Below are 24,316 nucleotides of genomic sequence, written 5' to 3'. Positions count from 1 at the left end.
TCGGAGGACAGTGGACTCAGTTGGTGGTAAACAAACACGTTGACTCTGGGCTGTTGACCCTTGTGCATGGGCTGATGCAGGGTTTGTCCCTTCAGGGAGTGGTCAGTTGTGAATTTTTTGATCACTTTTCATAGAAACCAGTTATTATGAAATCACTGATTCTTTTAGCCTGGGGAAGGGTGTTCTGGGGGTTTGGATGTTCAGGGTGCAGGATCCTGGGGTCAAGTTCAGCAAGGGTGACCTGAGCAGCGTTTCCCAGAATTTTCTGTCCAGCAGTGAAGTTTCCCTTTCTTCTGCTCCTGTAGAGGGTTTTCTGGTTATTGCCACATATCCCTTGGTTACAGGAGAAATTTGATCTTACAGGCCAACCTCGGTCTCCTTCCACAGCAAACTCTGTGTGCCTCTTGATGCTGCTGGCCCTAGGAGTGTTGTAACTTGAGCCTTAAGCTTTTGGGACCCCAGGAGAGTTGGAAAGGAGCTGAAGTGGACCCTTCCAGCTGCCAGAGCTCTCCAGTTGTGGGGATCACAGGGCAACTTGAAGGAGACTTTGCTGATCAATTTTTAAAAACAATTCTAAAAAGGGTGAAAGCAATTTGATCTTTTCTATCAAGTAGTGTTTCAAAACTATCACAAAAGTGCATTTGTGATTTTTCCTATTAAGGTAGAATTGGTGAGTTTCATATAAAATCAGAGAACAGTAAACGGAAGAAGTTCTTCCGGACTTTTCAGGATGGCCATTCGTGTCCCCTTTGATCCTGGGTAGGGACGTGTGTGTAAAGGGTTGCTCTCCTTGCCTTAGAGGAAGAGGGAGGCCTGTTCAGATTTCATGGAAACAACGGAGCACAAAACATTGAAAAACTGTGATTGTCCTGGCCTTGACCAGGGTGACCCCGAGCACACGGTCCCCTTGGTAGCTTCCCCCTTGTCTTAATCTGCTGCTATGACAGAATAGCAGAGACTCGGTCATTTGTAAAGAACAGAAATGTATTTCTTACATTTCTGGAGGTTGGGAAGCCCACGAGCTCTGTACCAGCATTTGGGAGGGCCTGTCTGCCACATTGTGACATGTGGAGGGCATCGTGTGTTCAGGGAGCATTTCCCAGAGACGAGAGGAAAGCAGCTGGACGCACTCATCCACTGTTAGGAGGCCATTCCTGCAACAGACACCTAAGCCACTTCCGTGAACACTGACCCGCTTACAGGACAACTAGCCACTTGCAGGTTAACTACCTACTCCCACCATAATTAACCCACTCCTGCAGTAAGGACCATAATCCAGGCGGAGGACAGTGCCTGTATGACCCAATCACCTTTTAAAGGTCCCACCTCTTAAATTGGAGGAACATTCAAACCATAGCCCCAGATAGTGACCCAGAGCACATGTCTCTGGCCGGCCTGCATATACCTCTCCGGAGCCTGCTGCCTGCCTCGGTGTAGCCACTGCACCTGGCTTTCTCTGCTCCGCCGGCCTCGCATGACCCACCGCAGGCCTCGCAGGCTGGAGTGAAGCGTTCATAGTGCCAACCTCAGGGTTATGAAAATCTCAGTGTTCAGCCTGTCCCGGTGAATTATTTAGCCACCCAGGCCATTTCCTCGTTTCTAAAGGGGCTAACAGAATCTGCTCATTGCAGGTCACTCTTGGCACAGCATGTGACTCTCTGTGTCCCCATGAAAGGCTGGCAGTGACGGTTACGGTGCTGAGGAAGTCTCCCCTCTCTTTTGTCCCACCTTGCCCCTCCACTGGGGATGAACCACTTTGGCTAAGGTTTAGAAACTCAGGGAGCTCCTGCCCCTGGTCGGGGCTCTGAAGGCCCCACATCCCCACTTCCCATTTCTCCCTGTTGTTCTTTCCCATGGAAAACGGAACGTAATGAGCCCTGCTCTGCAAAGTCGCTGAGCGTCCTCATTGGAAAGGCACTTCTGTAAAAGTGCAGAGAGATGTTTCCTTGAGAAGCTTTTCAACAACAGAAATGAAAAATAGATGAGCTCTCTTGAATTGCAAATGCTATTGAAGTTGGAGGCAGAAATGTGGAAATCTGTCTCTTTCCCTCACCCGGGGGGAGATCAGGGATGCCAGTGCTTGTGTTTAAGAGGAAACATGCAGCTCCCTCTAAGTGGCAACAGCCTTCCCAGAAACTTGAACTTGATTCATTTTAATTCAGTTCAGCCTTCGCTGGCCTTTATTGTTTAAATTTCAATAATTATTTATTACGCTCTCTCTAAATGCCTGGTTTATGGCAGGGGCTGTAGGACTAGAGATACATCAAATAGTCAATTGTCAGAGGGATTGTAATCTAGTTGTGTACGGGTAAAATGTAGAGCAAACAATGCTGACATACATGCAAGTTTTAGGTTCTCAAGTAAGTGCTTATAGGCTTGGAGGACGGAAAGGGCCAGAAACCCACCCAGGACCCCTCGCCCCAGTTGCCCTGAGTGCCTTCTTGGCTTGACTGAACAAACAGGACCTGATATTAAGATGGAAGCAACTGTACCTCAAGTTGCAAAGCTGTTACTGTGGGTGGAATCTCAGGGCACCACTAAATGCAGATGGGAGGAGCCCACAAGTCCTGCCCTGCCTCAGTATGTTTCCTGCAGCTTGTGCCAGGATAACAGGCCTCCTAAGTGTGGCCTCACCCTCCCTGGGACACCTTGAAATGTCACAGTGCCAGGGAGCTGGAGACCGGCAAGGCCCCTCCTTGCCCAGGCAGAGGGACGCAGGCTCCAGTAGCGGCTGGGCCTCAGCTCTCTCCTCACTCAGCACACACTTGAGAGCCCAGAGCTGGAGGTTCTCCAGTCTACGTGGATGGTTTCCCAAGGGGGAATCCCATCGTATATCCTGTGTGTGTGTGAGCATGTACGTTTGCTTCTGATTCCAAGGACAAAAAGCCCAAAGAACAAGAAAAAAGAGGAGATTTTCTTCATCGGCCTTTTGCCAAGAAGATGGACAAGAACCCGCCCTCGTACAGACAGCCTTCTGCCTCGCTCATCACGCAGATCCAGAACACCAAGGCGCTGCTGAAGGACCGCAAGACGTCCAAGTCTGGCTTCCCCGACAAAGGTAGCTCAGCCCGGGGCCCCTCTCGGCCCTCACCTGGAGCCGTGAGTCCACTGCACTCGCCTCGCAGGGTGGCGGTGTGGGCCCAGGACAGAGACGATTCTTGTGCCCTTGGGAAAGCAGCAGTCGCACGATTGAGACGACAGGAGAGCAGTCGCAAGCCAAGCTGGGGACATTAGCAACCCAGGCAGGAAGGAGTTTTGAAACAGGGTTCAGGGCAATATAGAAAGAGATTGGGGTGAACGGTATTGTAGGAGCAGAGACTGGGCTTGGTATTGTGGGAGCAGACGTCGGAGTGTGTGGTACCCTGGGTAGAGATTGAGGCACATGCAGCTATAGGAGCAGAGGTTAGGGTGAAGGTATTGTAGGAATGGAGATTGGGGTATATGGTTTTGTGGGATGAGAGGTGAGACTATAAGGTGTTAAGGAGTAGAGATTGGGGTGTAGTAACAGGGGTAGGTATGCATGGTCAGAAGTGGGGACACACAGTGTTCTGGAGCCAGGGATGGTGCGCAGTATTTCAGTAGAGACGGATGTGCAGAAATAGAAATCGGGGTACAGGAACAGAGATCGGGGAGCAGAAGCAGAGAGTGTTGGGTGGAAGCCTAGGCGGGCGCATGGTTTTGTTGGAACTTTTACCAGAAGTGAGGCATGGACGTGTGACTGAGTCTGAGCTACTGGGTAGAGGTAGGATGCTCAGAGCTGAGTTCAGATCTCAGCTCTGCTGCTTGGACCCACCTCACTGGTGCCCTTACCTGTAACGGCTCCCACCTGTTAGAGTTACCAGGTAGATAAAGTGGGATTCATATATAGGCCTCTCTGCTTGGTTTGGAATCTAGTATGTTGCAGGTAAACAATAAATGGGGCTCTACAACCTTCGGGTGGGTGTGGGAGGAAGTAGGAGCGCTCACCAGGAGCGGGCTTAACACACACTGGGGTGTGCTGAGAGGGGGTGGGGGAGCCAGGGGCCTCCTGACTTACAGCCCAGAGGGAAAGGAGAGGCTCTTGGTTCCAAGCAAGTGAGAGAGGTCACACTGTCCAATCCTTTTGTTGTAAATGTGAAGAAACCAAGATTGAAAGAGGGCCAGAGCCGTCTGAGGTCAACCCAGGCTTGCCGGGCAGTTATGGGACTCATGGATGAAGGCAGCCACTGTCCTGGTGTGGTCCAAAGCAGCCGGCCTCCCTGATGCAGAGCAGGCCACTGACCTCACAGGGAGGCTGGTTCACGGGCCAGCTGGTGGCACTGGAGGCATGACCACCAACAGAAGGTTACGTCTTCCTGCTGATGGGCCTGAGGCTGTGCGCTTCTGAGGAGATGGACTTTGGTGTCTTGGTGTCTGTGGGTTTATTTATGTGAGGCCAGGAGGAAGACAGTGCCCTCTACTGCTCCCCAAACCCTCCCCATGCGCAGCAGCTAGCCCCTGCAGCTGGGCCTGCTGATGGCTACACAGAAAAAAGGAGCTAACCCAGAGTGTGGACGTGGCTTTCCTCCCAACTTGGTGGGGATTTTCCCTCCCTTTTCTGGCACAGTTTGCAAACCTGGGTCCTGGTCTGTGCCAACCTGAGATGGAAACCGTAGGGATTGGCTGGTCCATGAACTACTCCATGTAGGATGGGATGAGGCTCTGTGGGGATCAGAACCAAGAGGGAAGGAAGGGGGAAGTCCTGACACATGCTGCAGCACTCGTGGCCCTAGAGGACATGGTGCTGAGTCGAGGGAGCCAGTCTAAGAACCAATATTGCACACACAAGATTCCCAGAGTGGTCAGATCTGCAGAGGCAGATGGTAGGATGGGTACCAGGGGTGGCAGGAGAGAACAGGGAGGCCCTGTTTAGTGGGCATGGAGTGTGAGATCTGGAAGGTGAGCATGGCTAATGGGGATTGATGGCACAACTGAAATGTCCAGCTCAGTGTCTCAGCTAGACTGGGGGGCAGCACAGGCGGGAGGAGGGCCAGGCACACCGTTCCTGTGGTGGTCTTAATGGTTTTGTTTTCTGGGTGTGCAGATTCCTTCGGCTGTCGGAACATTTTCCGCAAAACCACTGATTCCAATTGTGTGGCTTCTTCTTCCATGGAGTTCATCCCCATCCCACCCCCCCGGACCCCCAGGATTTTAAAGAAGCCAGAACCCCATCAACAAGGGCCTGGGAGTGCCAGCATCCCACCAAAGGAAGACCCCCTGATGCTGGACATGGTGCGGTCCTTCGAGTCTGTGGATCGTGAGGACCACATGGAACTGCTGTCCCCTTCCCATCACTATAGGATTCTGAACTCGCCCGTGAGCTTGGCTCGCAGGAATTCCAGTGAGAGGACACTCTCCCCAGGGCTGCTGTCTGCAAGCACGTCACCTCTCCAGACTCCCCTGCATCCCACTCTGGTGTCCTTTGCTCATGAAGATAAGAACAGCCCACCAAAAGAGGAGGGTGTGTGCTCCCCACCTCTGGTTCCCAGCAATGGCCACACACAGCCTCTGGGGAGCCCCAATTGTGTGAAGAGCCGGGGCAGGTTCCCCATGATGGGCATTGGACAGATGCTAAGGAAGCGGCACCAGAGCCTGCAGCCTTGTGCAGAGAGGCCCCTAGAAGCCAGCATGCCCCCGCTGCAGCCCTCAGCCCCTGGAAGTCTTTCCTTTGACATGACTGACGGGGTCAAGGGCCAGTGTTAACCTGAGCCTGTGGGATCAGAGCCTCTGTAATGAAAACAGTGGAACAGGGCTCCACACATCTGCCAGGATGTGACCAGAGACCTCGCAGAAGCATCCTTCATAGCCTCACCCGCTCTGCCCTGCAACATCTCCCCTATGGATCAGCCAAAACCACAGACCCAAAGCCTGCACAACCTAGCCTCCCTTAGGGACCCCCAAGACGCTGGAAATCACTGGGAAGGGTGGCTACAGAGGCAAGCAGTCCCAGTTCCAGTCTCAGACCCTCCCTCCTGACCACTCACCAAGGCTGCCTCCACATACCCCTGCTGGACTCGGGGCTGAAAACCACACACCGACCTTCTGGGCCACCCAGATTTATAGACTGTTACCAGATCTTTCTTCACTCTGTGCTATGTGCATGCCTCTCAGTGGATTGCTCTCTGTTCAGCTGTTGGTCACAGTCTCACGGGGACCAGTAGTATGGCAAGGTCATTCATCCCAACCACGGTTTCCTCTGTGGAGCGACACAACCCTTTTCCTGACAGCCAATCCCTATAGCCTAGCAGGAGCCGTGACCAGGAGCAGTGGCCCTAGGAGCCCCAGAGGAGGACGGCCAGAGCCCCAGATAAGGATGGAACCCAACAGTATGGACTCGGGAAGAAAAAGACGGACAGAAACACTCAGGCCCAAGCAGGGTTTGGGCAGATTTTATTTTATTTGGTCAAAACTTTCTGATGATTGAATGATCTTGTCCAAAGATATTTTTTGTTATATAATGTTGATAAATCAATATAGCAGAATTCTTTAAAAACCCAGATGGAGAGATGAAAAGAAGTTCCACCAAATTAATGTTTTCATGAGAGGATTTGGCATGGAAGGCTGGCTGGGGTGGCGTTTTCTGTGGTGTCGGACCCCGGTTGCCTGCAGGAGGGGGCAGGATCCCAGCCACCTCGTCTTCACCCCATTGCATCAACAGAACCTTGATCCTTCCAGAAGGCATAGAACATGGTGACAGCTGGTTCTTTAGAGAGAAAGGATGTGCTGGCAAATTTCAGACAATGAGAAGGCACCAGTTTTTAAATTGCCCAGAAAATTCGTATGGGTTAGAGCTGAGCTGGTTTGCTGTGAGCTGTGTAGAGGCTGCAGGCTGGGAGCATGTTCAGATACAGGACAGCTTCTTCCTTGAGGGAAACAGTGTCCCTCCAACAGGGTTTCAATTTGTCTTGTGTTTTCACACCTTTTGCCAAGGATCAAACCAAAGATGTGTCTCCAGTTTCGTGACTGTGCCGTCCCCGTGTGTGCATTTGTGGACCTCAGTGTTGTCTGCCTGTGTCCAGCTGGATCCTGATGGAGGCTGTCTCCACGTGGGAATGGGGCCCCAGCTCTTGGCAGGGGACTTAGCTGTGAGCAGAATTGCAAGGGAAAATCCGCCCAGCTGGAATATCAGTTAGAAGACAGGGTCGCCGAACCGCCTCGGGTCTCTGACTTTCAACAGGTGCAAATGAGACCCTAGACCACTGCTTGCCACCCCTGGGGTGGTCATTCAGTCCATTGAGTCCAGGAATTCCAAAACAGGCCAATCCCTTGAGAATCGCAAAGTCAGACTTCATTTTCCTGCAGCTAGCCCTGAGCCAGAGTGGCGAGATGGACCTTTACCACTTTCTCCTTTCCTGGTGGAGACTTCCTTTGGCCCCTCATGACTCTCACTGAGCAAGGAGGGAACAGATGTGGCTGCTGCTGGAAGTCAGAGATGCCTAGTCTGGGCAGACCTCACTCCCTCTGAGGGGCCCGCTCCAGCTCTGGGGCACGTTAGGAAGAGGTCAGGATCCTGGCTGCTGGTGTTACTCCTTTGTGTGCTTCAGACTGGGTTCCCATTCACATTGACAACAGCCTTTTCAGTGGAGAGAAGGGAAGAATCATCGGACAGACCCTCCAACCATTTGACACAAAATGTTGGATTTCTGATGGTGAAGGATCCTTTTTTAAAGATGGCTTCCAATCGCAACTGCCTTGCTCTGCAAGATGGTGGGATGCTGATCTGTGTGTTGTGAACTTTTCGTAGCCCCTATGTCTCTTTCTTGCATTTTACTTTCCTCACAAGTGTGTGTGCTTCTGTGTTAGTGCGTGAAAAACATGTTTCCCATTCTTCACACACCTCAAGAAAGGCCGCAGATGTCTACCGCTAGCTGACCACGTTGCCACTGGTAACTTGGACTCTGAACTCAGGGTTACTCTGAACCCAGTGAGAGGAAAGGGAATAGCTGTATTTTTTGGTGTGTGTGAGCACCTGACAAATCTATGAAACCAAGTGAAAGAAGAAATGTTAAATTCTTTATTATTTTATTATATTTATATGGAAAACTTGACTATCCCTTTGGTAAGTACAAAGCGTGTTGTCTGTTTGACCCGTGACTGTCCCTCCTCAGTCTGTGCCTGTGATTTCAGTAGCTACTGATGGGAATGACCGAACTGCCAACTGGTCAGAAAGTCTTGGGGGAAAAGTCCATTGTAATTGTATGATTTGGTCCTAAGTAAGTTTATGTCACCATTGTTAAATATATGTACTTTTATAATGACTGTGAAATACACTTTTTCCTCACTACAACTGCTTCTTTATTTGCTCATACATTATAAAATAAGATGGTTGTAAATAATAGAATCATCATGGACATTTTCTACTCCAGTGTTCCAGCTTCATTTCACTTGCACCAGGTGTGTCTACAAGTCTCTGTCACTGACATGTTGCAAGTGGCAGTTCAGGATGAATCAGCATTTTACAGTTTGGAGGGGTCAAGGTTTCCCATGGAGACTCGGAAAACAACCCTTGCAGAATGATGTCTGTGAACGTGGCTTCTGGATATTGTTCCTACTTCAGGCCTGGGTCAAGGATGGGGTTAAGAGGGATGGGATGGGATTGAGGGGATTCTAGATTAGCTGTGTGGCATGACCCAGGCATTGCTGAGGGGATTCTAGATTAGCTGTGTGGCATGACCCAGGCATTGCTTCATTCCTAACCGTGCACACACGTTTTTCATGCACACCATCTTGCTTAACCCTCATGCCCCTTTTACAGTGGTGAAATGAGGCTCAGGGGGCAGCATGGCTGGAAAGCATAGAGGCCCCCATTTCTACCACACAAGCTCACTCTGGAGTTGATGGGGAGATGAAAGAACAAGTATCTAATTTTGAAATTTTCTCAGAAGAACCACAACATTTTAGAGTGGAAAGGAACCTGAAGTTCTCTGGTTCAACTGCAGCTTTTTTTTTTTTTTTTTAAACGAAGAGGAAGTGGGAGCCCCCAATAGTTTAAGGACACACCCAGAGTCCCCAAATGAGCTACATCAGAGGCAGTCTGGAAAATATATTCCTCTCTCAAAGAACAGAGAAATTATATGTGGCCACTGTGGTGAGAGGGTAAAATTGACAGCCGATGAAGCTGTCATTCCAACAGGTATTTCTGAGGTTCCTACAGGATCCAGGCTTCATTTTTAAGTTATATTCAAAATTGTGCAGCTTCTTGAGATTCTGCACAATTTTGAGAATAAGTTTTTTTATCGTGCAGTTTCTTGAACATCCCCCTTTCCACCATCCATCGCCAAGTATTGGAGCTGGAAATAGCTTTCTTACTGGACTCTGTCACCCTTGGTAGATCTCCCAGGTAAGCATCAGCCCCTGGATAGCTTGTTGCTACTTTAGCTATTATAAGTCTATTGGGCGCTACCAGATTAAATCAAAACATTTTGCATATAACCATATCACAAAATGAGACAAATTCAGAGAGTGCAAGACTGATATATTTTTTTGAGGGGGGTGGTCTGGAAGTCTGTTATTGTGTTTGTTTTCTTTGTAGGATCCTGTGTGCCACAGGCATAGTAAGAATAATTCAGAGCAGTACTGGGAGCTGGTTCAATTTAATGTCATCACTTTTCAATGAAAGGAGCATGTTTCCTGAGTAGTAAATGACTGTATTATTTGTGGCAGCTTTTTTGTCAAGGGAGCTTTTCAGACATCTGGTTCCAAAGACAAAGGGGTACATATTTGTTCTTTTCTGTGAATGTGTTTTCACAACACACGGTTAGTCCGGAGATTTGCTGCCTGTGGGCAAGCAGGCAGGAGGAGTTGGGGAGAGGGCAGAGGTCTTTGGAAGAGAAGAGGGGAGCATCTCAGGCTTTGCACCACCAGCCCTCTCCAGTATCCACATCTGAGTCGGTGTGCAGATAATGAGGCATTAAAGCTTGAGGTGGAGCAACCTTGGGGATCAATAGGAGTCAACTGGTTTACAATGACAAGATGCACATTGTAGAAAGGACAATGCTGGGAAACGGTTACTTAGGGGTGAAAAAATTAATAACTCTGATTCAAGGGCCTGTGCTACTTGCATTCCCTACTAAGAAAATGGTCTGAAAGCTATTTTGAAAACAAAGGCTTTGACTTAAACTCTATATTGTAAAAAAAAAATCATTTTTTCTTGATCTGTTGCCACAGCCAGCTGGAAAAGGACAGCTTGCAATCCCCTCTCCAGAATAAGGCTTCTTGTCTAAAGTTGGGTGATGAATTCATACCAGGTCTCAGCAGGGATGCCTTGCCATGAACTTGACCTCTTCATCTATGTTCTCTCTGGCAACTGGACTTTAGTAGCATTAAACCCCAAATCTCTGTGACCTTCCCAAAAAGATTTATTTCCTACATAAGTTTTTATGAGGTTGACTGACTTCAAAGCAGGTGTCTTCCATGTGGTGACTCAGGGATCAAGGCTGTTTCCCGCTTGTGGCTCCAGCCACTTAAAATGAAGCTTCTCAGCAAGAAAGGGAGAGTTAGAGAATTTCCCGCCAGCCCTCGAGTGCTCTGTGAGAGGGCTTATCACTGCCTCTAACAGCTTATTGACTTAAACTAGTCTTAAGGGCTTGTCTATGAGCAAGAGGCTAGGAAGTATGGAAAGCAAATGGCTATTTGGGGTACAGGTAATATTTCTGTCACCTTAGGAAAGGTACAGATGCCTGGCATTTAACAGTTCTCTGTAGCTGTACTGGGCTTGCCCCATCGTTACACAATTGTAGCCCCTCTTAGTGGGTAAGTGTTACTTTTTCTAAATAAGGGGGTCAGCATTGGAAAATGATAATGTCTCATTTAAGGGGAGTGTTTTGGTCTGGGTTATGTCCTCCCCAAATTTTTATGTTGAAGCCCTATCCCCCAGTACCTCAGATTTTTCCGGAATTTGGAGATAGGGCATTTAAAGAGCCAAGTTACAGTGAGGTCATTAGGGTGGAACCTAATTTAATCTGACCAACGTGCGTATAAGACGGGACAAGAGGGGCACTGGACAGAGGAGAGACCATGTGATGGCAGAGGGAGAAGGCAGCCAGCCGTGCCAACTGAGGTGAGAGGCCTCAGAAGCCCCGCCAACACCTGATCTGATTGGCAGCCTCCAGGACTGTGAGAAAACACATTTCTGTTGTGTAAACCCCCAGGCTATGGTGTCTGGGATGGCAGCCCTAGTGGGCTGATGTGGGGGAAGGCCAAGCAGTAGTATTTACATAGTCTACATATCTTACAGATTTTATCTGCTAAATACATTTACCCTTTCCTGACAACTAAATTACTCTTAGAAAGTTCCCTATTTGAGGAGTGACCTTTTATCTATGTTCCCTGAGTACTAAACTCAGTGTGCCAGTTATTTTCAAGAATGTTTCTTCATTTGATCCCTAGATCTGCAAACTTTTTCTGCTAAGGACCAGATAGTAAATATTCTAAGCCTAGAGGATTACCATGCAGTCTGTTGCATATTCTTCTTCTTGTAGTTTTTTTTTTTTTTTTTCCTTTAAATCAGTTTAGTGAAGTTTTTTTGTTTTGTACTACAACCACTTAAAAATGTGAAATCCATTCTTATCTTTGGTGGACATAGGAAAATAGGCCAGAACAGACTTCCACAGCTCCAGGCTATGGTTTGCTAACTCCTGATTTAATCTTCACAAGAACCCTGTATAGTGTCATATTTTCTTGATTTTCCAGATGAGTTTAGCGGACTTTGTCTAGTACTCACAGTCAACACATAGAACAAATGATCTTAGGAACTCACCACTTTGAGAAAGAGAAGAGAGAAAACTCTTGTTGTGTCTGGGACAGTGGGCTGGCTCTCTGGACTCCCAGCAGGGTCTGCCAATAATAGTAATGAACTGGTTAGGAGTACGGCAAAATGATTTGACCCAAGGGAAGGTGGAAGTGGGTAGAGAGCCTGGCTTTTCTCCTTGCCAATCCTTGTGTTGATTTTGGTAGATGTATTAGTCTGGTTTTCATTACTATAATGAATACCTAAGGCAGGGTAACTTTATAAAGAAAAGAAATTTAGGCTCAGGGTTCTGGCCCAAGGCCAAAACGAGCTTCTCATTGGCAGAGTCTCAAGGTGGCCCAAGGCATCACATGGTGAGAGAGGAGGAGGGAGGAGTGTGCATGTGTTTCTACATCTTTGGTCTCTCTTTTCCTGTATACCCAATCGTAGCGGCTGATGGGGCTCCACCCTGATGACCTTATGTACTCTTTAACCACCTCCCAAGGGCCCCACCTCTAGACACCGAGGTGGGATTAATCTGCCCACACTCCTGCATTACTTACAGTGGGAAGTAAACTTCAGCGTGAACACTGGGAAACACACCGAGACCACAGCAGTGGGTTTACAGGTGGTTGGCCGTCCACTGAAGTGGCAGTGACGGCTTCAGGAGGGCCGTCCGGGTCACAAATCTGCCTTTGCCACTGAGTTCCCACTCAGATTCATTCATGCCTCGTCTGTACAAAAGAGCATGGCCTGGGTCCTCAAGTTCTTTTCCATTTCAAGTTCATTTCCTCTTTTGAGAATGGAGTCTCAAAAATAAATAAATAAATAAAAAAGGCTCTTGTTTGCATATGAAGAGAGGGAATCCTGGGGACCAAGGGGAAACGCAGTAGATGTGGAGCTGGAAGGTGCTCCAGATGGATCGTGGCCATTACTCACGCCGGGTGACGCAGGGCCCTGGGCTGGACCTTCGTCCCTCCTCTGAAGGAAGAATCGTGTCCTCTGAGTCAGAGCGTTCCAAATAGCCCATTCAGTGTCCCTTCCACCCACGGCCACGTCCATTACATGAGCCATTCTCTCTCACAGCTGTCACGCCCATGTCAGAGAATCACGGGGACCTTGGAATTTACTCGCTTCTGGGCCTAGGTCCCCAGGAGTTTGAAGCAGTCACCAAGAAACACATGGAGCCTCAGGATAAGCACAGTGCAGCTTCCTGAGCATGGTTTTCTAACTCTGCTAATTTAACAGCAAAATAAAACAATTTTCCTTAAAACCAATGTGTCACATACACAGATGTAAAATTAGTATGAATTTTGTGAATACAACCCTCATCATTGGAGTCTGCTTTGAACCTGCTGGGGAAAAATTTTAAGAAGCAGGGGCTAGGTACAACTGCTCTTATTTATTGAGGATGCATTTGAGGCCAGAATGGAGAAACGATGCACTGAAAAATTCATGGCTTATTGGTAGTAACATCTGCCTCTGGGCTCAGTTCTCCTTCCACTAACTCAGAAGAGCCTAGAATTAAAGGAGTCCCTGGTGGGTGGAAGAATGGTTGGGTGAGTGTATGTATATATGTATGTTTGTATGTATGGATGGTTGGGTGGATGGATAGATGAAAGGATGGTTGGGTGGATGGATGGAGGGATAGATGGAGGGATGGTTGGGAGGATGGATGGATGGACGGACTAATAGTTGGGTAGATGAATTGGTGGATAGATGAATGGACCAATGAAAAATTAGAACTAAGAGTATATGTTAAAAGGAGTTAGTGGATTTCTGGAAGGGCAGTTAAGGGTAAAGAGCATACTCCCCTAACCCTGAGCATAAGTTTTCAAATATGTGATTTCTTTTAAAGAAGGAAGGCCTGACTTTGGGTACTAAGATCCTTTACAGATCTTTCTACCATAGCTCCCTTCCCTGTTCTGGAATTAAGGAATCGAGGACCTCAGTTGTGTGGTAAAGCCTGTATGGAATGCATGCCTACCCATTTGATTGTTTTCCTTTGGTGACCTGTAGAGATTTGGCCAGATGAGGAGACGATCAAATCAACCGGGACAGTTAACTTGCCGCTCCCTCCACAGAGTTGTTCACTAGGCTGGTGTACTGAGGCCCAAGCTTCACAGTGAAGTAAAAGGAAACTGAAAGAGCCTCAGTTTCAGTCTTGTCATCCCAAGCTCCCTGCTGTGCTGTGCACAAACCATCCAGGAGCCACTATCAGCTGGACAATGGATTTTCACAAGGAAGCTTGTTACCCATCAAGATGCCATTCACACAACTCCCTCTCACCCCAACTGACCTTGTCACTTCTATACTATTTTATAACCTGAATTGTGTCTCCCCAAATTCATGTTGAAACCCTATCCCCTGCAGAATGTGACTTTAAATGAGAATGTGTCCTTTAAAGTGATGAAGTTAAATAAAATGAGGTCCTTAGGGTAGGTCCTACACTAGACTAGCGGGCATCCTTATAAGAAGAAATTTGAATGTACGGAGAGACACACGAGGGATTCAAGGACAGAGAATAAAGCCCATGCGAGCACCCAGTGAGAAGGCTGCCGTCTGCCCGCCAAGGAAAGAGACCTCAGAAGGAACCCAACCAGCCAACTTCTTGATCTTGGACTTCTAGTCTTCAGAACACTGAGAAAATTAATTTGTTGTTTAAGGCATTCCATCTGTGGTAATTAACTATGGCAGCCCTAGTAATTTAATATACCCACAAACCCCAGGTATAGAAACAATGAAGCCCATCCACTGAGAACAGACAGGCGGTTCACTCAGACCTGACTGTAGAAGGGGGTCAGTGACCTTCACTTGCATTTGGCAGAGACACAGGGCAGGCAGGGTGTGGAAGCTGTGTAGTGGAACAGTGGACGGCTGGGTGTGCTCTACTGGGAAGTCGCTGACATGAGGGGCCTAGAGGCAACCTGGCTGGAAGCAGGACATTGTATGTGACCAGTTTGGGGAATTTATTTGGCTTCTTTCCGGTTGGTTCTGAAGTGGAAGCTGCGAGAGCAAAGCTTAGGGAAGCTGATGATCCTTGGCCAAGTCCTGGCTGTTCCAGACCAACTGCTGCAAAGGTTTGGCTCGTAGGCTGGTCACTGCAGAGCTGAGGCTCAGAAATCCATTGTCGTGGTCCTATCATCTGGCCATCGTCCACGTGTGTATTTAGTGCCTCCAGCACTCGTCTTCTCACTCATGTTTGTCTGCTGTATTCCTGTCCTAGGTCTGCCATGACAAATCACCATAAACTTGATGGCTTAAAACAGAAATTTATCGCCCACATTCTAGGGACAAGAAGCCTGAAAACAAGGTATCAGCAGGGCCACACTGTCTCTAGGGGCTTGGGGGCGGGGGGCTTCTTTCCTTGACACTTCCTGCTTCTGTGGTTCCCAGCAAATGCTTGGCATTCTCTGCCTCCATTTTCACATGGCGTTTTTCTCTGTGTGTGTCTAGTGACACACTGGACTTGGCCCACTTTCCTCCAGTATGATGTCATCTTTACTAATTGCATCTGCGATGTCCAAATAATGCCACTTTCTGATAGACATGAATTTCAACTCACTGCAGTACAAAAGGGCCCTTCTGCTGCCACCAAGTCTGAAAGTTCCCCAGGTTTGGACCTGGCATGGCACCTTGGGCATGGTGGGGGATTTAACTCAGTGAAGTCTTGAGATGTCCAGGTAGTAGATGTGAGGAAGTGATCTTTTGAGTGGAAACTTTGGGATCTTTAGAAATGGGAGAAGCCTCCACATCAGACCATGCAGAGTGTTTGGCAGGCCCAGGGAAAGCAGACTCTGGAGCTAGGTTCAAGATCTGGTGATCTCCTGATGGACTTTCACAAACGAACCAGAGAAGCAACTGAGAGTCACTTAACTGTGGAAGTTCTATACCGATGGTTTGTAAAATCTTAAGGTGACCTGATTCCCTCGAAAAACACATATTGTCAACATGTTGCTGACCCCAAAGCTTTATTTCCAAAACAGAATATACCCTGCAGCATTAGGCGTGTTTATTAAATTCCAGAGAAAGTCCACATTCAAGGCAGTATGTCTAAGACCACTGATCTCTTTCTCCCGGGGACCCTCTTCCTGAGCTTCCTCTTAAGGTGAAGGGCATCACAGATTTCCTCTGGCCCAAACCCCAGCCTGGGCATTCCCTGGACTGCACTCTCCTCTCACCCCGAAAGGCTATTCATATTTCCCCTCAGTTCTACCTCTGGTTCACGCCTTACTGTGTTGAGTGCTCCAAAGATGAAGGTCTAGCAAGGGCCTTCCTACAAACTCCAGACGGGAGGACTGACACCCACTCTTTCCATTACTGCCATTTAGTAGTGGAAGACATACAAATCAGGAACCCTCTGCAACATAGGGATTGGGGATAAGAGTGTAAGTGAGAAGTGAATAGTTTACACAAGACACAACTGTCTGGTACAGGAGAGTGCTATAGAAATACCAGCTGTTGCACTGAGGCGGCATTGTGCTGTTCTGTAGAGTCAGAGATCTGAGTTCTCGGCCAGGATCAGCATTAAAGAGTCACAAAAAGTCGCCTTCCTCTTGAGGGACTGATCCCACACCAGAACAACACAAGGAGCACAAAAACAAAAACTAGAGTCGAGTTCATCCCCTTGAGAGACTGAACACTTGTTTTATTGCTACTACCATTTTTCAAAATGCTTATGTGGAATTCCGTTTTGCCCTTGGGGTTTGCTATGGTTTGGATCTTGAATGGCCCCAAAGGCCTCTGTGTTAAAAGGCTTGGTCCCAGCACCACTGGGAGGTCATGAAAGTTTTAGCAGGTGGGGCCTAGGGGAGGTCTTTAGGTCTTTGGGAGTATACATTGAGGAGGACCATGGAACATCCTGGTCCGTTCCTCTTCCTCTTTAGCTTCCCAGTCATAAGCAGAAAGACTCGGCTCAGCCCACAATCCCATCATGATCTGCTATCACAGGCTCAAAGCAACAGGGTCAATCAATCATAGACTGAAATCCCTGAAACTGTGAGACACAATAAAACTTTTTTCTTTATAATTGATGCTCTCAGTTATTTGTTATACTGATGGAAAGCTGACTGACACAGAACTGACCTTTAAAAAAGAGCAAAATCAACTTTTTATTTTGGAATAATTTTAGTTTTAGAGAAAAGTTGCAGAAAGTTGAGAGAGTTCTTGAATACCCCTTGCCCTGTTTCCCCCATTGTTGACATCTCACCCAACTGTGGTAACATTCTTCAAAAAAAAAAAAAAAAAAAAAAAATTGACATTGGGGCATTACTGTGCACTCAACTCCAGACTTTATCTGAATGTTGTGAGATCTTCCTGCTCCAGAATCCAATCCAGAATACTCCATTGCAGTTAGTTGTCATGGCTTCTTCTCATCTTTTGTGGTCTGAGATGGTTGGCCCGTCTTGTATTGTTTCTCCTGAGAGTCTTGAGAAGAACTGGCCTGTATCCTACTGGGTGTCCCCTGGCCTGGGTTGTCTGTTATTTTCTTCATGACGAGACTGGAGCTGTGGATATTTGTAAGGAATGTCACAGAGGGAACGTGCCTTCTCACCACATCACGCCAGGGATTATGTGGCAGGCACACAATATCACTCAGCATGTGAGCTGGCTACTGGGTCCCTTCTACACACTTTCCTTCCCTCGTTTCTTGAGCATTTGCTTAACTCCTGAAACTACCAGATGCTCCAGGCTCATCTAGTATTTTCCTTGCCCTGACCCTGAAATCAACTATTTCTCCAAAGAATTCTAGTTCATCATGTCCTTTTGACTGTTACCAATAGTGGCAAATCCAATTCCTTTGTGGGTGGATTTTAAAAATATAGTAATGACTACAGGTCATTTGGAATTGTATCTGGTGAAATAGACTGGTGATCGAGGGCAGTAAATAATTTTTCCCCCGAAAATTGTGTGACAGAAAGTTAGCTGCAGGTCAAAGCATTGTCATTTTTGAGAAATGAATCATAGCTGGAGTTCTTTAAAAAGTATTTAACATTTACCAATCACTTTAGTCTTTAGGCATAAAATAATCTGATCAACTCTCTGCTTTTGTGGGATGAACTGAGTATGAACAATGTCACTGATGTTAAGAAAACAAATTAGCCTTCTCTGCACTTTTGGTTTTGAAATGGGTATTTTTTTCTAAGTCTCAAAATAAGTTGACGTTTTCTGCTGCAAATAATGATACTTTTTTTCTGGCTTATAATAGAAACACGGTGTTCCATGATCAGTGACTATTTTTTCTCAAACGTGTGCGCTTTTTATTTTTATTTTTTAAACCTCCCTTGAAGAACCAGAGCAAATGCCAAAACTTCTTAGTTTAAACTCATCATTCAAAATCTCTGGCAAGTGTTCACAGAAATTTCCCTGGTGACCAGGCTTTCTTCCGTCTAAATGTAACACATTAGCCATGATGCTTGAAACTCATTGTCCAGCATACTGACCTTTTCAACATGTCCCCTGCTCTTATGAGTGACAGGTCAGGTCCTCTGTCCTCCACTGATAAGCCATCTTCTTCCTTTCTTAAACTTTCTCTGACAATCACAGTTATGCTTGTGTTTACTATCTGTGCTTGACTTTTTCTCCAAGTATCCATTTTAATATGTCAAATATGTTGTGTGCCCATTGTTTTACTCTATATAACATTTGAGAGACTTTGCTCTTGAAACTGCTCTCATTTTTACAAAGGTGTGGAGCAACACGCCCCTATTCTAGTCTCTACACAAGTTACTCTGAAGATCAGTCTTTGATTTCCACAAGCCTTATAGGATACCCCTTCGGTAGCACAGAAAGCCACTTCAGTGGATGGACAGTCATGGACAAAGAATTAGAAGTTTAGTCTGTCCTTAGAAGGACTGCATGTGATTCAGCAAGGAGACACCCCAGAAACCCCACAAAACTGTATTCCATGAGCCTTCATAAAGGACCTAAATCACTCCAGTGCTACCCTAGCCTGACCTGACATGTTGGCTAGAATCCGCTCTTGTTCTTCCCTTCTCATCTCTATTTACCCAAACTTATTAGAAATGTTGAATTGAAGCTTATTGAAATCAAAATTGATTTCAATTTCTTAATGTTGTCTGATTCATCTTGCACTGCTGCATTCTGGATTCTTCCATTGCTTCACTGAAATTACTCTCTAGCATCACCAGGAAATTCCTCATTGCCAAATGTAATGAAATGAAATAGATTCCATCTATTAGGTCCTGAATTCTGTGTCTATGTAGAAGGCACAGAATTCCCTTCCTATGTAGAAGTCCTAACCTCCCATGTGACCATACTCAGAAATAGGTTCTTTAAGGAGGCAATCAAGGCTTAATGAGGTCATAAGGGTAGGGTCCTAATCCAATAGGATTGGTGTTCTTATAAGGAGAGTCACCTCACCCCCAGTTATGTGCTTTGCAATCGTAGGAATATCTCATATTGCATTCCCAGTATCCAGCTGTGCCTGAACATATTAGGTGCTTTGCAAATGTTGATTGAATACTGCATGAATAGACATCTCCTGGTTTTAAGCTCTGTCCTGTGACTGGACCTGATGCTGATATTACTAAAGAATTTGCTAGTTCAGAGAGGAAAGGCACAGCTAATTGTTTGCCAGTCCCATGTCCTACCTCCCAGGAAGGCCAGAGAAGCAACATTCACATCTCAACATGCACGGGCAGGACAGTCCCACAGGATCCAGGTAAGGAAGGCTGAGGGCCTTTCCTCCACCCTGCTAGGGAGTCGGGCTCATGATCCTCCTGGTACCTACCAACCATCTTCTCCATTTTGCCTTATGGGCTGTGAATTTTCTTGATTATGGGCCAGGCCACAAGCTGTGAGTTTGGGCCACCATCCATGTTCCCGGGATAGGATCCAGTCACCCTGATCTGGGGCTTTGCAAGGCTGGGTACCCAGCTGTTTGGAAAAGTCCCTACAGGGTCACATGTCCTTCTGCCCTTAGGTTCTTAAGGTCATGGGATCCTATTGTGGAACTGCAACTGGGGGAGAGGGTTTCTAGGTATGTGTTAGCACTTAGGAGTTAGTTTGTTTTGGTAAGATATCCCAAGTTTGGAATGCAATAAAGCAAAGGGCAGGAGAAAACCACACAGATGACGAATTTGTGTCTTTGTGGTACAAATGAAAAAAAAAAATGGCAATTGTAGATCAGAGCTTTGGAAGGAGACTTTAACAGGAGCTGAATTCAAAGGCTTTGGGCGTCCCCTTTGGCGGACAGAAGTGGGTTTGTCAGGAAAGCAGCTGGCTGGAAAGGCGAGCTGAAGGCCAGGGATGCAGTAACAAAGTAATTCGAATTTCAGGAGCACTGATAACACATTGGTTCACAGTCCTGGAGATTGCAAGTCCCAGATCGGGGGTCTGCGGGGAAGATTTCTCCTGCGTGCCTTGGGAGGAATCTGTAGCAGGCCACTCTCTGCTGCTGGTAGCCTCACGTGTTCCTTTGGTTTGTACATGGAATTCTCCTTGAACCTCTACATCCTCTTTCCTCTGTGCCTATGCCTCCAAATTTCTCTTTTTATAAGGACTAGTCATATTGAATTAGGGTTCACCCAAAAGGCCCCATCTTGACTTGATAATCTCAGTAATAATATCCTGTCTCAGTCAATTTGGCTGCTATAACAAAATACCACAGACTGGGTGAAGACTGGGAATCCACAGCCAGGGCGTTGCCATGATGGGGTTCTGGTGAGGGTCCTCCTCCTGGCTTGTGAACAACTGCCTGCTTCCTGTGTCCTCACATAACAGGGAGAGGAAGCTTTGGTCTCTTCCTCTTCTTACAAGTGCACTAATTCCCTCAAGAGGGTCCCAGCCTCATGACGTCATCTAAATCTAATTTCCTCCTAAAAGTTCCGATTTCTAATATGATTGTCTTGGGGATTAGGACTTTGAAATATAAATGGTGGGGGGCACAATCATGCAGTCTGTAAAAATCACCATCTCCAAATAAGGTCTCATTTTGAGATACTGAGGTTATAACCCCAATGTATCTGTTTTGGGGGACACAATCAACCTCAAGCAACCACATAGCTGGGTGATGAGGATTTTGGTCAAACTTTGTCATTGTGGTTTCCCTCTGGAGAAAACCTTTCTCTGCAGTTTTGGGGTGGGCTATGGAAAAGAGTGGAGAAGTCTGATAAAAGACCCCAAAGTCCCAACATCATGTTTGAATGTTGTAGAAAAACTTCCTGATCACTAGAGCAAAGGCCCCTAGTCTGCTCATGGTAGTGACATTTTCCCGTGCAGAACAGAGCATCAGCTGCGACTGAAGCCTTTTGTTTCCATTAGCAACTATTAGGGTGTCTGGATTTCATTTCACTGCTGACTGGGGAGATGGTATTATAATTTCTTCAATAAAAAATTGCTTGTGTCTTAATATATTGAGCCTTGAACATGTTGTTGGAGGTCTTAAAATGGGACTGTTTTGGTCCCTGAATATCTAAAAGAGAATCACAGTCTACACGTTGCAAGAAAAGTAGCAGGGAACTTTAGGAAAGTAATTTCCCCCTCCTAATTGTGATAATAGAGCTCATTTTGTAAGTCCTCAGAAAAGTAGAAAACAGTTAAAAAAAAAAAAAAAAAAAAAGTGTTATCCCAATCTCCATGACCTAAAACATTTGGCATATCCTCGTAATTTTTTCTTGTGTGTGTATAAATACATTTGTTACCCCTTTATATAGTTTGTCTGTTTATATTTTAATTTTATCTTGAAATAATTTTAGACTCACTTTCCAATTGCAAAAATAGTACAGAAAATTCCCAAGTCCCTTTCCCCAGGTTCCCTGGTGACGATTTTGATCTTGGTCTTTGATTCTTTAAAATTGTGTCTGTATACGCATAATGTAAAACGCGCCATTTGTGCCATTTTTTGGTTTATGACATTCCCACTGTCGTGCTACCGTCACCACCGTCCAGGTCCAGAACTCTTCATCTTGCAAAACTGAAACTCTGCACCCCTAAGCAACTCCCCCAGCTCCCTCCCACCAGGCCTGGCCACCACCCTCCAACCTTCTTTCTCTGTGAATTGGACTCCTCTAGGTACCTTGCTTAAGTGGAATTGTGGTGTTTGTCCTTTTGTGACTGGTTTATTATATTCAGCATAACATCTATAATGTCCTCAAGATTCATCCATGTTGTGACGTACATCAACGTTTCATTCTTTTTTTTTTTTTTTGCCTCCTTCAGTGCTGTGGATCGAATCCAGTGCCTCACATATACCAGCCTGCCTTTTTATAGCAGAAGAATAGCCGCCGAATGGACATACCGCATTCTGTGTACCCATTCATCTGTTGATGGATGGACCGCTTCCATTTTTTGGTTATTGTGAATAATATTGTCATGAACTTTGATGTGAAGATACATGTCTGAATCCCTGCTTTTATTTCTCTTATCTAGAAGTGGAATTGCTGAATCATCTGGTAATTGTTAGGGTTTTTTGTTCGTTTGGGGTGTTTTTTTTAAATCCACTATATTGGGGATTGAACCAGGGTTGCTTTACTTCTGAGCTTCATCCTCAGCTCCACCCCACTATATTTATTTATTTATTACAGTACTAGGAATTGAACCCAAGGTCTTGACCTTGGTAGGCAAGCACTCTACCACTGAGCTACATCCCCAGCCATTTTCCCCCCTTCATTTTATTTTATTTATTTTTCTCAGTTAAGTTTATTTAATTGGAAATAATCATAAATCCTTCTTTTTATCAGATGTTTGATCGCCTTGCAACATTTTTCGTCTTTGAGCTTGAACGTGGACCTTTACTCCATCAATAATATGCTTTTCCTGATGTATTGCTTTCTGAAGTTCTTCTGATGAAAAATGAATCCAACCCATACCTCTGCGAAAGCCAGTCTCTTTGTCTCGACACCACGGTCCAAGGAATTTTTCTGAACTACCAATACTCGTACGCAGAGCCAGGTCACCTTTGGCCTCTGAGGCTGCCATCTGTAGACTGAAGGACCTCCATGACCTCTTCTCCTTCATTTTATTTTGAGACAGGGTATTGCTAAGTTGCCCAGGCTGGTCTTGAGTTTGTAATCCTCCTGCCTCAGCCTTCCGAGTGGCTGGGATCACAGGGACGAACCATTCAGTTGCGCCATTTTGTATCCCCACTAGCAATGGACAAGAATTCCAAATTCATCCATAGCCTCACCGACACTTGTTATTTTTAATTTTTTAAAATAACAGCCATCACAATAGGTGTACCCAGAGATAACATCTTATGTAACTATGGTACAATGGTCAAGAATACACGCATTTCAAAACTCTTAAAAAGTCTTTTTATTTGCACATGCAGTCTTTTTTTGCCCCTAACTTTATTTGCTGAATAAAACACATATGCATAAGAAAAGCATTTGGCACTGTCATGAAAACTTCTCCATGAATACCATTTATCTGGTAGCCTCGTATTCCCACAAGGGGCCATGTCTTCACTCCTAATGATGATGTCGTGGGGAGTAGAGAGAAGTTCCTGAAATGGCCTACTGGCATTCACTGTGCTAGGCTGGAAGCCCAGCATGTCACTGGGTTTACTGTGTCCTGGGAAACTCCCAAGCTTGATGACCTGGAATGGGGGTGCCACGTGGGAGGGACAGAGACTTCCCGGAGTGCGCTTGGCATCCAATTTCCTTTAGCTTTTTGGTGCAATAAGCTGCCAGACTCAGCACTGCTGGGGAAGGAGGCAACAGGGAGCACTGGTTTCCATTATGTGTTCTTGAGGCTCAAAAAGGAAAATAGCAATTTGGGGTTTGGCTAGGAAATGAGGTTCAAGCTAACCATGGCTGATTGCAGAGTTGTTCCAGTAGGGACTGTGTTTGACCTTGACATCAGGGCACCAGCACGGTTGGACCTCAGGACCCCCCAGATGCCCAGGGCCCTCACAGCCACACCCTTGAGACCACAATCCCAGATCCTTCCTGTCAGTTCCCTGTGGCTGTGGCACCGCACACAGGGTGGTCCAGAGCAGCAGGGGTTTCTTCTGTCACAGTTTGAAATCAAGGTGTGCAAAATGAAAGCTCTTTACCCTTGGGCAGGTTACTCTCTGCACCTCACTGTGCTGTCTGCAAAATGAGAGGATAATAGACCCAGGGGACACCGTGGTGCTCTGTCCAGACCCCTGGGTTCCCTTTCCTGTTCTGTGTGCTTGCCCAGCGTCTGTGTGATTTCCCTCCACCTGCAGGTGTCCATGACCTTCGGAAGCCTGCTTCTGGACCTGCTCACCTTCAAGGGCACAGAGCTGGAAGTCCTGAGAGTTCGCATCTGCTGGGGCAGCCTGCAGCCCAGGGCGATGGATGCAAAGAGCACTGCCTTCCCCTGGTAGAATGAGGGCTTGCAGTATCGACACCTTTGGTTTTATAGGAGGAATGGTGGCGGGCTCAGGATCACCTAGGTGGGATAACCACCTTGTCCCAGTTTGCCCGGGGCTTTCTCTCTTTTAGCATTGAAAGTGCCTGTCATGACTGCCGCAGCCACATTAGCCAGACACAGGGGCCGAGAAGGCAGTGCTCCTGGGTAGCACTCTGGAATGGGGTCACTGTCGCCACTGACAGGGATGATGGGGAACCCTGGTCCTGG

At 46.7% G+C, this 24,316-nt stretch overlaps 1 protein-coding gene across 2 annotated transcripts in view; it reads left to right on the top strand.

The window, feature by feature from the left end:
* HUNK (hormonally up-regulated Neu-associated kinase) overlaps window positions 1–7,217 on the top strand; it is a 98,697-nt gene extending 91,480 nt beyond the window's left edge. For both annotated transcript variants that reach the window (XM_079156426.1, XM_079156425.1), the window contains 2 exons: window positions 2,878–3,058; window positions 5,063–7,217. In XM_079156426.1, coding sequence (XP_079012552.1) covers window positions 2,878–3,058; window positions 5,063–5,721 — 840 coding nt within the window. In that variant the 3' untranslated portion in view covers window positions 5,722–7,217. The remainder of the gene's footprint in view (window positions 1–2,877; window positions 3,059–5,062) is intronic.
* Window positions 7,218–24,316: the final 17,099 nt, after the last annotated feature.

The sequence above is a fragment of the Sciurus vulgaris genome, assembly GCF_902686455.1.
Source record: "Sciurus vulgaris genome assembly, chromosome: 10".
In the NCBI taxonomy this organism is placed as follows: Eukaryota; Metazoa; Chordata; class Mammalia; order Rodentia; family Sciuridae; genus Sciurus; species Sciurus vulgaris.
The sequence above is the reverse complement of the archived record's forward strand: the minus strand, read 5'-3'. Positions and strand labels throughout refer to the sequence as shown.